This window comes from Otolemur garnettii, unplaced genomic scaffold (assembly GCF_000181295.1).
Source record: "Otolemur garnettii isolate 467f Iridium unplaced genomic scaffold, OtoGar3 scaffold00045, whole genome shotgun sequence".
Taxonomy (NCBI): Eukaryota; Metazoa; Chordata; class Mammalia; order Primates; family Galagidae; genus Otolemur; species Otolemur garnettii.
The window spans coordinates 10,575,839-10,588,109 of record NW_003852440.1 but is presented as its reverse complement, the minus strand read 5'-3'; the positions used below and the strand labels follow the sequence as shown (position 1 = coordinate 10,588,109).

General features: G+C 48.3%; 1 protein-coding gene across 3 annotated transcripts in view; it reads left to right on the top strand.

Moving 5' to 3' along the window:
• The first annotated feature begins 6,115 nt into the window (after positions 1-6,115).
• The window catches only part of EGFR (epidermal growth factor receptor), a 216,081-nt gene continuing 209,925 nt past the window's right edge, over positions 6,116-12,271 (top strand). For all 3 annotated transcript variants that reach the window (XM_012805915.2, XM_023513924.1, XM_023513925.1), the window contains exon 1: positions 6,116-6,885. In XM_012805915.2, the coding sequence (XP_012661369.1) occupies positions 6,798-6,885 (88 nt within the window). In that variant the 5' untranslated portion in view covers positions 6,116-6,797. The remainder of the gene's footprint in view (positions 6,886-12,271) is intronic.

Here is a 12,271-nt window from a genome sequence, read left to right as displayed (position 1 = left end):
GGGTTTGCCTCACATATTTTTACAGTCTTTAAATAGGCACGTCCATATTAAAGATTATTATATTATTTGATGTTAGTCTTGATAAGTTTCCCTTGCTCGAAAGTCTACTCTTTCTAAAGTTAAAATAGATACTCCTGATTGATTTTGAGTAGTGTTATCATGGCATATCTTGAGAAATTCCTTTACTTTTAATTTGTAAACGGGTTTCTTACAGACAAAACTAGTAACATGCTTCCGGCATTCCCAGCCTCCAGAACTTGGTGCTAAACAAACTTAGTTTTTGCCCAGTCTGTAGTATTGCCTAGTCTGTGGTATTCTGTTATAGCAACAAAAATGGATTAAAACATTATCAAATAAGGAATTTATAAAAAACTATGACTAATATGCTAAATGTTTTAATGGGGAAAGTAGACAGCATGCAAGATCAGACAATGTGAGCAGAGATATGGAAGTTCTGAGAGAGAGTTCTAGAAAGCTAGAGATCAAAATGGTATAGCAGGAATGAAGGATGTTTTTGAAGTGCTGGTGCGCAGCTTGTATGGTCATGCCTAAGGAAGGAATCTGAGAGCATGAAGAACCAAATTAAAACTGCCAAAAATGAAAAAGGAAGAAAAGAGAGAGACATATTGTTTTTTTTGTTTGTTTGTTTGTTTGTTTGTTTTGAGACAGAGCCTCAAGCTGTCCCCCTGGGTAGAGTGCCGTGGCATCACAGCTCACAGCAACCTCCAACTCCTGGGCTCAAGCGAGTCTCCTGCCTCCGCCTCCCAAGTAGCTGGGACCACAGGCGCCCGCCACAACGCCCGGCCATTTTTTGGTTGCAGCCATCATTGTTGTTTGGCGGGTCCGGGCTGGGGATTCGAACCCGCCACCTTAGGTGTACATGGCTGGCGCCTTAGCCGGTTGAGCTATAGGCGCCGAGCTGAGAGAGACATATTGTGTCTCTACTCTAACACTCTCTGTCTTTTAACTGGTGTATACCTTAATCTGTTTGGGCTCCTATAACAAAATACTAATACCTTACAAATAACAGCAATATGTCACTCACAGTCTAGAGGCTGAGAAATCTAAGGCCGTAATATTGGCAGATTTAGTACCTAGAATCTGGTGAATGTCACTATGGTCACCTTCAAAGTTCTCCCCTTGGCCATCTGGTGACTTCAGTGATATTCAGTACTGAGATATGTAACACCTTTTCTAGGGTGAGTTTCAGAACTTGATTGTCAGAGCTTGTACGATGACAGTTCTGACAGTCATTCTAGAAAAAGGGTTCCAAAATTGCTTTGAAGGGTGGCATTGGTGCATAGCTTCTTCCCAGGGGGAGTACTTTGAAGGTGAGTGCAGTGATATTCATCAATGAGGTATATAGCACTTTTTCTAGGAGGAATTTGCAAACTCCCTTCCCCTCCCCTTCCCTCCTTCATCCTAGGCTATAGTTGTGATTCATCTTTCATATGAAAGTGTGAGTGAATATAAATTGGTTTCATAGTAGTACTGAGTACATTGGATATTTTTTTCCCATTCCTGAGATACTTTACTAAGAAGAATATTTTCCAGCTCCATCCATGTAAATATAAAAGAGGTAACTACTAAGTCATGGAAGAAGCCCAGGTGCCCATGGACCCATGGAATACTATGCAGCATTTTTTATCCTTCTTAATGTTCTCTGAGCTTCCTTACCCTGTGCTCTTCCATCTGACATTAATTGGGGGAATTTGCAGAACTGTTGCTTTGAACACTGCTTCTGTTCCTTGGTCTCGTCTCCCTGTGACATTCCCCTTAGTAATAGTCATTTCAGAGTATTTGAATATTGTGCTCCGATTTTCTTTTGTGTCTCTCTCTCTTCTTCCCTTTTCATTTTTGGCAGTTTTAATTTGGTTCTTCATGCTCTCAGATTCCTTCCTTAGGCATGACCATACAAGCTGCGCACCAGCACCTCAAAAACATCCTTCATTCCTGCTATACCATTTTGATCTCTAGCTTTCTAGAACTCTCTCTCAGAACTTCCATATCTCTGCTCACATTGTCTGATCTTGCATGCTGTCTACTTTCCCCATTAAAACATTTAGCATATTAGTCATAGTTTTTTATAAATTCCTTATTTGATAATGTTTTAATCCATTTTTGTTGCTATAACAGAATACCACAGACTAGGCAATACTACAGACTGGGCAAAAACTAAGTTTGTTTAGCACCAAGTTCTGGAGGCTGGGAATGCCGGAAGCATGTTGCAGACATCTAGAAGGCAGTCTTGTTGATTCCTCAGGACACATGGGGAGCATTACATGCTGGAAGGGCAAGAGGAAGAGGCTCATTTTGGGACAAGTGCATTTCTGTGGCAACAGCAGCACACGGTTCACAAAGACAGAAGGCTTAAATTTCCAACACGTGAGCTTTTGGAGGACACATCCAAACCATAGCAGTTAATTTTAACATTCTTGCCGTATCTGACTCTGGTTCTTATGCAAACTATGTCTTTTGCCTTTGAGCATGCTTGGGGATTTTTTGTTGAAAGGTGGGCATGGTGTCCTGGTTAACTGAATCTACAGTAGTTAGTGAGTTGCCGGGGAGGGGGCGCTACATGGTCCTGTAATAGGCCACAGTCTTTTGGTGAGCCTGGACTGTGAGCTTATCCCTGTGTCTCAGCCCCATTCCCATGGTACTGGGCAGCCTGATGGGGGTGGGCTTTATGTTTCTCTTGCTCCAAGTAGGTGCTAATAAAACCCTAGCAGGCTAGGCCTCTGATAAAATAGTGTCTCCTTAGGGGAGGCCTTGTTAAAAATGGAAGACTCTGGGCTATTTCAAAATGGTTCCTCCATCCCGCCCCCTGCCAGAAGCATGATGAGATTTTTCTTCAATATTCACTGTGAGGACCTGGCAGAGCTTCTGGGGTGAAACTCACAAAAGTGTGTTGCCCTGGAGTTTTTAACCCAGACTTGTCCACACTGAGCTGGGTAACTTCTCAGGGCCAGCACAGGCTTTCCTGCCCCATGGCTCTGCCAGCAGCTGTGTGCCTGTCCCCAGCCTGTCTCTCCGATGGTGCTCTGTGACCCCACTTCTCTGACAGACTTAAGAAGAGTTGCTGACTTTTCAGTTTGTTGAGCTTTTTACTTGTTGCTAGAATGGAGTGCTAACCCTGCGTTCTAAAGTGAAATATAATCCTCAATTCTGGAGATGAGGAAGCACAGTAATGACACAGAGGAAGCTGTTCAACAGTTTTTGGTCAACATACTATCCTGGAAAAAAGCTGCTTCTTCCATACTCTGCGAGAGATGTGTCTCAACTCAGAGCTACAAGCAATTGCCTTGACTCAAAGGCAAAGAATAAATGTTTTCCAAAACCATGAAAACTGGCCCCAGGAGTGCCTCTGATCCTCAGTAGCAGCCACACTGAGGTCAGTGGCCCTTGCTTTATAGAAATAGGTGATGCATGTTCATGTACAAGGACAAACAACTGAAAGACAAGTCTCCCTCCTGCCCCGGCCCCCACTACCTAGTTCTCCTCCCCAGAGGCAAGGCTGTTACCTAATTCTTATGTCTCTAAATATCTGCCTCTATATCCTTAGAAGAGATGTTAGGTGGACATGTATTTAAATGAAAACTTACTTTAGAAGTGCATGTTTTTCCTAAACTTTAGGATTGGAAGAGTCTGTTTTGGTCCTTAATTCATGACCTTCATCAGTACTTACTACTCCTGCGTAAAAATCTTTTGCAAAGTGAAGTCACCGTTCCCATTATGAAATAGTTCATTCCACTTTTAGATAGCTCCACTAGCTTACAAAAGATATTTTCTGAAATTCTAAAATCTGCCACTCTGGTGTTTTCCTCATCAATCTTTATTTGACCTCTAAGGCCAGAGAAGGCAAGTGGTCAAATGCCTTTCAACTAAGCTAGAACTTAGAATATTTGAAGCCCTCATATCTCCCTGCCCGGTGACCTATTTCCCCTCCCCTTCCCTAGAATGTGTGGTTCTAGGGAATTCAGAGCTACATTCCTTTCTAAAAAGGCTAAACTCTTATTTAATATACTCAGAAATGTTTTCTGAGAGAATAACGCACTGGAGGAAAGAAAAGTTTCTCATTGGTAGCTAACAAAGGGAATTACCAGTCTGTGTCATGAAAATTGAAAAGACTCTTAGGAGATCTGTCATGGGAAATGGTAGAGTCTTAGTGTGTGCTCTCTAATCTGGCACACTTGGAGGTCTTCCCGAGACATTTTTGACCAAGCAGAAATTTTGTTATTACTTACTCTAACAAATATGTAAGAAATTATGAAATAGAATTTAATGTCACCCTTCATCTCAGATTTAGAAGAGTTGTAGTATGAGAGAAACAAAAGCATGACGGTTACCTGGGTTCAAAGCCAACCTTTCATACTGGCCAGTGTGCCTTGGGACTTCAGCAAGGTTATTTAATCTTCCAAGTCACAGCACCACATGGCTGTAAGAGGCAGGCAAAAGTGTTAGCTGGCTCACAGGTGCCAGGTAAACCAAGGTCTGAGTGGCAGCCTAGGCTGCTGCTGTCATTCCTTAGGTGGTGGTGGTTGTGTAGGGCACCAGCCTTTGCCCGAGGTCCGGGAGTGTCCTGGGATTACTCTGTACAGATGCCCTCCTTTCTGGCACACGACCTGCACGAGACCCCTCAGCTAAGGAGGAACGCAAGTCTGCCAGCTTGGTCTTGCAGCTGTTTATTTAACAAGTGATACAGTTATCAATACGTGCAGGTACCAGTGAAGGACTACAAAATCTACCTGAAGGTCTGCTTCTATGTCAAAAGCTTAGAGGAGAAACCTTACAGGTGCCCCAGTAGGTTCAGCAAACCTATCCTGCCCCATCTCCTAGATTCTATCCAAGTACTGGGGCTGAGCTGTCTGAGATTCTCATTGCTTCCTCTAGTAATTGTTCAGAGCTGCTCCGTGAGACGCTGTCAGATCACTGAAGGGCCCTCTAACCAGTACCACCACAAGGGCTGCTGCACTCTGGCACTAACAGTGAGAGCTGTGAGTTCCTCACACCCTGTTTTCTTTTGGGGGGATTGGTAGGAAAAATTCCTGTGCAGTCTCAAAAATCAGTTGAAGCTGACAATGGTTTGTGTTATGACTTGTGCCATTGGTCATATTGGCTTGACTGAAAATATAGTTTAGAGGCAGAAGTGTGGCCCTTGTTTAATAATTGCACAGGACTTCACTGTAGTCAGATGGTTCAGAAGACTCCTGTGTTCACTTTATGTTCCCTTAAATTTCCTGTTTACCTTCCTCTGATTTTTGTTTTCTGCATTTGCTTTTCTTTACAAACCATATCAGGTCCTTGCAGGGACTGTGTGGAGGGAACCAAACCCATGGCTGAGGAACCTTCATAGACTTCTTCATCCTGGAGCTAAATTAAGTTCAAAGCATCAGTGGTTGCCCTGATTTGTTAAAACAAAGGAACAAATTATTTATTCAGATTCACAGGAAAAGCTACCACCGTGTGCCCTGGTGAAAGCCCCACCATTCAGGCTGCAGCGCTCAGCCACCTGGCTGGATGGGAAGGAGAGAGCCCACGGCACAGGGGAGAGGGCCGCTTAATTCAGGCTTGGAGAGGTGAGGTCAGAGTTGAATCAGGCCTAAAGAGTAACTTAGTGAGTCCTGTGATAAGAGGAGGGGATCTGATTGAAAAATGGGGCCAGAGGACATTTCTACTGTGGGAGAAGGAATGGTGGGGACGGCAAGGAATTTAGCTGAACTTCCTGCAGCCCAAAGCAGTTCCTTTCTTCTAGCCAAATCCTTCCTGGACTTCCCCGGTATTTCTCCTGCTTAATTTACCCGGGCAGTGGGACACTTATCCTTTCTAAAAGTGTCTCCACTGTTGTTTGTGTCCTTTATTCTAAGCGCTTCGCATTTGCAAAATAATTTGCCTCACACATTTGCTTTCAAAGTACCAGGCTGGTTGCAACAAACTGTCTCAGTGCCAGGAGCTGGGTGCCCTCAACGAAAACTGTCGAGGTGCTTGACAGGACCGGAAGGACCCACCTCCGACGCCTGGCACGCCTGCCCCCGAGGAGAGCGTCTGCCGCCAGGCCAGCCTCTGGTCCCCATTGAATCCTGGGGCGCTGCCCCGCGTTGGGGACCAGAATAAAGGAGCAGCTTAGCTTCCCCAACAGTGCCATTACCCAGCGCTAGCTCTGGGGCTCAGCCAATCTGTCCAGAGCTGCACAGGTTCGCTCCGTAAAACAAAAGAAGGGAAGCGGAGAAAAGGGGACCCCGACAGAGGGCCAGAGAGGCAGCCTTGCAAGTCCGCGGGGACAGGGGCCTGAACTGAAGTGCAGGGAACGCCCCACTCGGAAACTGACTCCTAGGTCACTCGTTCCCTTCCCGCACGCCGCCTCTTTCAGCCCGGGCCCTGGGCCCAGCGAAGACCACCGCCGTCCTCCACCTCCGGGTTCCTGCTTGCCTCGGTGCTCGCTGCTGGTTCTTCCTCCCTCCTCCAGGCATTCTCCTCCTCCTCAGCTCCTCCCGACCCCTCCTCCTGCCCCTGGTCCCTCCTCCTCCCGCCCAGCCTCCCCGCGCCCGCCCCGCTCGAGCAAGACGTCTGGGCTGCCCCCGGCGCAGCGCGGCTGCAACAGCCTCCGCCCCGGTACGGTGTGCGCGCCTGCGGCCCGGGCGGTCGGAGTCCCGAGCCAGCTCCTGGACCGGACGACAGGCCACCTCGGTGGCGTCCGCCCGAGTCTCCGCCTCGCTGAGCCGCCACAGCCACCGCGCACGGCCGCCTGACTCCGTCCAGGATTAACTGGGAGAGCCCGAGCGAGCTCCGCGCGGGTAGCGATGCGACTCTTCGGGACGGCGGGAGCCGCGCTTCTGCTGCTGCTGGCTACACTAGTCCAGGCGAGTCGGGCTCTGGAAGAAAAGAAAGGTAAGGGCGTGCCGTCCCCTGGAACGCGTACGCGCCCCGCCGCCGGCTCCTCGGCCGGGCGCACCGGCTCGGCGTCCCGCGTCCCCGCCCCTCCTTTCCTGTTTCCTTGAGGATCAGCCGCGTTTCTGGCCCGGCGGTGGGAGGGACTGGACGTTTCGTTTCTGGGCTGGGCGAGCCAGCGGCGGCTGGAGGAAGGGCGACTCAGGGCGGCAGGGTTGCGGGAGAGCATAGGTGGGGACCGCCGCCCGCCGGGAACGCGATCCAGAGCCCCAGGCGGCTCCCAACTTTCTTTCCTCACTTTGCTGCCCTCCCACACCCGACTGGCGTCCGTGGGTGAAAACTCGGTGCAGGGCGGGCGTCGCGCTGCTTGCTCTCCGGCACGTGCTCCCAGACTGTCCGCCGGAGAGGCGAGGCGAGGCCGGGCCGGGGGCGCTCACCCTAGGGGCGGGCGCATCCTAGCTGCCGAGACCTTATGATCCAGGGAGGCTGAAGAAGGCTCCGCGGAAATCCATTTACCCCTCGGGCCTTCCTCCCCACACCTCCCATGTGTTGCTGACCCCGCAGGCTGGCCTGCCTTGGGTCCCTGCCCCACTCAGGTCCTTGCAAGCCCTTTTCCAGGGTGTGGAGTCTCAGCCCAGACCTAGGAAGCTGGGAGAACTCGTCTCTGTCCCTACTTACCCACAAGCAGCTACCGGGAAGGGCTGGTGCTGCTGGTGGTTAGTTTCCTAGCTGGCAAAAACGGGGTGGGGTCCGACCCGCCCTTTGGGTGCAGACCCGGCGGCTAGCCCCGCGCGCCCTGGTCCTTCCCAGTTGGGAACTGAGGCTCACTTCCAGGCCGAGCTTCCTCCCGGGCTCTCCAGCGCGAAAGGGGCCGTCTCCTTAGGTGGGCTTCCCGACGCTTGCTGCCCACCTGCAGACCCGGCTGTCGCCGGCCCCCTGCGGTCGGACAGCTGGATTCTTGTTCTGAATGCCCCAGGAGTGGAACTCAAGGCGGGCCATCGTCTTGGTTGTTCAAACCAAGGCTCACAGCAAACTTCTCAAAATTCCGATCGTCTCTTTTGGATGTTTCTTTTTGTTTTTTGAAGAATTTGACTTTGGGCCAACCAAAATATTTAACTAAAAAAAAAAGAAAAAAAAGATCGATTCCGTGGTTCTTCACGTGTGCCAAACGTCCAGAAGGAACTCGATCGAGCCTGGCTTCGTGACTGCCGCCTACAAACCGCTTGACTGAGAGACGAGCCTCAGAAGGTTTAATTGCACAATTTCAAAACCAAGCGGCCCAGGCCTGGAGAGTCAGGTCCGTACTTGCCGCTGAAGTCACTGGTATAGGGAGCCGGATTTGGGGCTGAGCTCGCCCCTGGGGGAGGGGAAGGCGTAGAACAATGGATCCCAAACGTTGCAGTACGTCGGAATCACCTGGAATTAAGAAAAATCAAAACAAAACCAAGTCTGGCTTCCACCCTCAGACGTCCTAATTTAACTGGTATGGGGTGAGACTTGGGCGTTGGGACTTTAAGAAGCACCTCAGGTATTCTGTTGGACAGTCAGGTTTGGGAATCCCTGGCACTGCAGGGAAGATTGGTAAAGTCTCGGGAAAGATTATCTGCCAATGTAAAGAGCTCTTTTGGCACAGCTGGAATTTTAACAGTCTTGCAAAATATAGGAAAGTGGGGGAAAGGCAAGGTATGCTCTCATTACTGAAGGGGCCCACGGAAAGCTTTCCCTTTCCCCTGAGCCTGCAGGACTCCCCCTCCTCCTGCCTGGGGTACCCAGGACATGGAGCCTTCCAGGACACAGCTGGCAGGGTCCTGCCGGTCACAAGCTTGTCTGTCACTGCTGAAGAGACCCCTCTCCTTATCTCAAATTAAACTTGCAGAAGCCTCCAAAGCTTCACTCCAAAATTGTTGCCTTCTTTGATGTCACCCCTTTCAACACCACCGTTAGTGGTTGGAGATGTATTGCTGAGAAAAATATAAATACCCCTTAATTTCCTTGTTTGTTCCATATTCACTCAAAAAAGAATGTTCCTGGTGAAAGTAGGTGAACAAGTACTATTCTGTTAGAGTAACAAAAAAGACTAAATCTTAAGTGGCAAATTAAAACGAGGAGATGAAGTCTTTCTACAAGTTGTCAAAGCCCATGTCAGTCAAATTCAATGCTTTGTTCAAGATTTGTTCATTTTAGTGAGGGTTTTGTTCAGCTCTAGGTAACTTTGTTACTTAACTGTTCTTAGAGCCAAGTACTGACAAATATTTTTTTAAGTGTCCTTTTTAATCCTCATAGCAACCGTTAGGTGGGTACTCTCATTATATATGGGGAAATTGAGGGACAGAGCAGTAGAATGACTCTCACAGCTAGTAAGAGGCAAAATCAGAATTCAAACTCAAATCTCTAGCTCCAGAACCCTCCCTCAAATTCCAAACTCCACTGCCTTGAGTTCTGGTACCAGGAAGCCTGGTCGGGTGTGTGTGACTGTCTAATGAGAGGGACCAGGCAGGGCTCACTGAGCTGGGCGTCTTGTCTGAAGCTTGCAGCGAATGCCTGCGGTTTAGCTGTCTGTGTTCTGCTCAGGGTTCCTCAATCCTGGCTTTGGTCACCAAGCCAAATAGTGCATGTGGAGGCGGCTTGAGGGATGTTGAGTAACCCCCTTGCTCCTTAAGGTGGAAAGGAGTAGAAAGGCCCTAGAAGGGGTCCGGGGTGCACTCCAGGGAGTGTGGGTGTTCTCAACCCAGGGAACTCTGACAAAGAGCCTCCCCACTCACCTCTGAAGACATTTCCACTGGAAGGTGTAAGCTATATTAAAGAAGGGGTTTTAGTGGTTTCCAAAGTGAAGAAGCACCACCCTCCTTTCTCTAAGGAGATCAGATCTAGAACGCCCAGGCCTGGGCTGGCAGCCAGGGGTCTTTCTTCTTATTTTATTTAGCCCTGGGTAGAGGGTGTACAAGCTACCTTCTGAGTCCTCATTTCTGAATTCAGTGAACATTTACTGAGTGCATAGAATGTGCCAGACATTAAATCAAAAGGGGGGTGAGTCTTAATGGCTTCTACGATTGCCTCCAGAAATGTGATTCTTTAAGCCACTAATTATTAGTTAGTTGCTTTTCAAATCTGGAAGGCCCTGGGGTCTCTTGTGTGTCAGATGTGCCCACGCTGGTGTAGCACAGACACACAGAAACTAGGGGAGTGCTCCAGCAGGCTTTTCACATCAGTTGTGGCTTCACATATTTAGATTTATACTTCATAATTTTTCTGAAACTTATTCTGAACTTTAAAGAAACCAGTTGACGGCTCAGCGCCTATAGCTCAACTGGCTAAGGCGCTAGCCACGTACACCTAAGGTGGCGGGTTTGAATCCAGCCCGGACCTATCAAACAACAATGACGTCTGCAACCAAAAAATAGCCGGGCGTTGTGGCGGGCGCCTGTGGTCCCAGCTACTTGGGAGGCAGAGGCAGGAGACTCGCTTGAGCCCAGGAGTTGGAGGTTGCTGTGAGCTGTAATGCCACGGCACTCTACCCAAGGGGACAGCTTGAGGCTCTGTCTCAAAAAAAAAGAAACCAGTTGACAAAGTCCATTGTATTACTTAATTATAGTTGGCCCGTGTGATGGCACTAACACGTTTTAAGATGTTTTTAGAGGTAGTGCCAGGAAAGATGAAGGATTCCACCCTGTTTTTGCAAAGAAAGTATTCTTGTTTTTTTTTTTTTTTTTTAATCTAAGCTCCAGGACTAGCAGCTAGTGTCATGAAATTTTTTTGACAGGAATTTAGTGGAAGGTGGCCCAGCTCCTGAAACAGGGATGGGATCAGAATGGTGAGAATGCCCAGCCCACTGAAGCACTCACCTGCCAAATGCCGTGGCCCTTGCAGTGTGACTCAGTGTGCAAATGATGTGTGCGTGTGTGCATGTGTGTGCGTGCACGTATGTGGTAAGTTCAGTAGTAATGGGATGATATATGATTAGGTTTTACCAATAGGGGTATATTTTGAAAAGTTCAGTTTTAGAATATGTTTCATTCTTATGTTGTTTTCCTTTGAATAAATACAATTTTTTATTTTTTTGAGATGGAGCCTCAAGCTGTCCCCCTGGGTAGAGTGCTATGGCATCATAGCTCACAGCACTCTCTAACTCCTGGGCTCATGCGAGTCTCCTGCCTCTGCCTCCCAAGTAGCTGGGACCACAGGCGCCCGCCACAATGCCCGGCTATTGTTTGGTGGGCCCGGGTTGAATTCGAACCTGCCACCTTAGGTGTATGTGGCTGGCGCCTTAGCCACTAAAGCCACAGGTGTGGAGTCATAAGTACAATTTTAAAAACGAGATTCTGTTCCTCAGGTCCATTCCATTTTTCTTTTCTTCTATCACCTATGGACATTTGAAATTATGGTAAGAAACATTTTTTTTTTTTTTTGTAGAGACAGAGTCTCACTTTTTCGCCCTGGGTAGAGTGCTGTGGCATCCCAGCTCACAGCAATCTCCAACTCCTAGGCTTAAGGTGATTCTTGCCTCAGCCTCCCAAGTAGCTGGGACTACAAGCACCTGCCACAAAGCCCAGCTATTTTTCGTTGCAGTTTGGCAGGGGCTGGGTTTAGAACCCATCACCCTCGGTATATGGGGCTGGTGCCCTACTCACTGAACCACAGGCGCCTCCCAAGAAACATTTTTAGTCTCAATTAATTATTACTGTTTTATTCACTGACACATGGAGAATTGTTCACGACAACATTCCCTGATGGACATCATACCATTTCTCCATCCTGCTTTTAAATTTTCTTCCTAAGTGCTGAATTTTCAGTTGGCTCTTTGGATTATATCTCAGGATTGTCTCTCATTGGGCCCATGGGCCTTGGCTGGCTACTTTGATTTTGGGCAAGGATCCGGGCTTTGAGCCTTATTCAAATAACTGGTTTGTCTGTAATGTTCACTTTTACAAAGTTGTTCGGTAAAGCTTTCTTACACATTTAGAGAGAGACACTCAATTCAGTTATCTAGAAAGTTCCTGAGGCAGCTGGATGTGGGAAGGGTAGCTGGGGCCAGAGAGAAGTGGGGGCGTGTTTGCTAAGCCCTGGAAGGTGTTGGATTTGACACTGTGGTCCCTGAAGGCGCTGGGGTTTAGTATGAAATGCCTGCCCTGCTGACGGAGCATCTGTGAGCTACATATGCTTAGAATACATTTTACTCCTACAAGTTTCAGCAGCTTGCTTTAAAAGGCAGTGTGTGAAGGGTAGCATGGATGAGTACAATTTCCCTTTCTTCTGCAAGTTACATTCCATTCTGGTGGGTCCTCAGGGAAAGACTGAGAGTCCAAGGGTCCTTTCTGGCTATATCTGGAAGTTCTCATTGAAAAGAGGCTTGCTGGCTAAGGCGCCAGCCATGTACACCTAAGGTGGC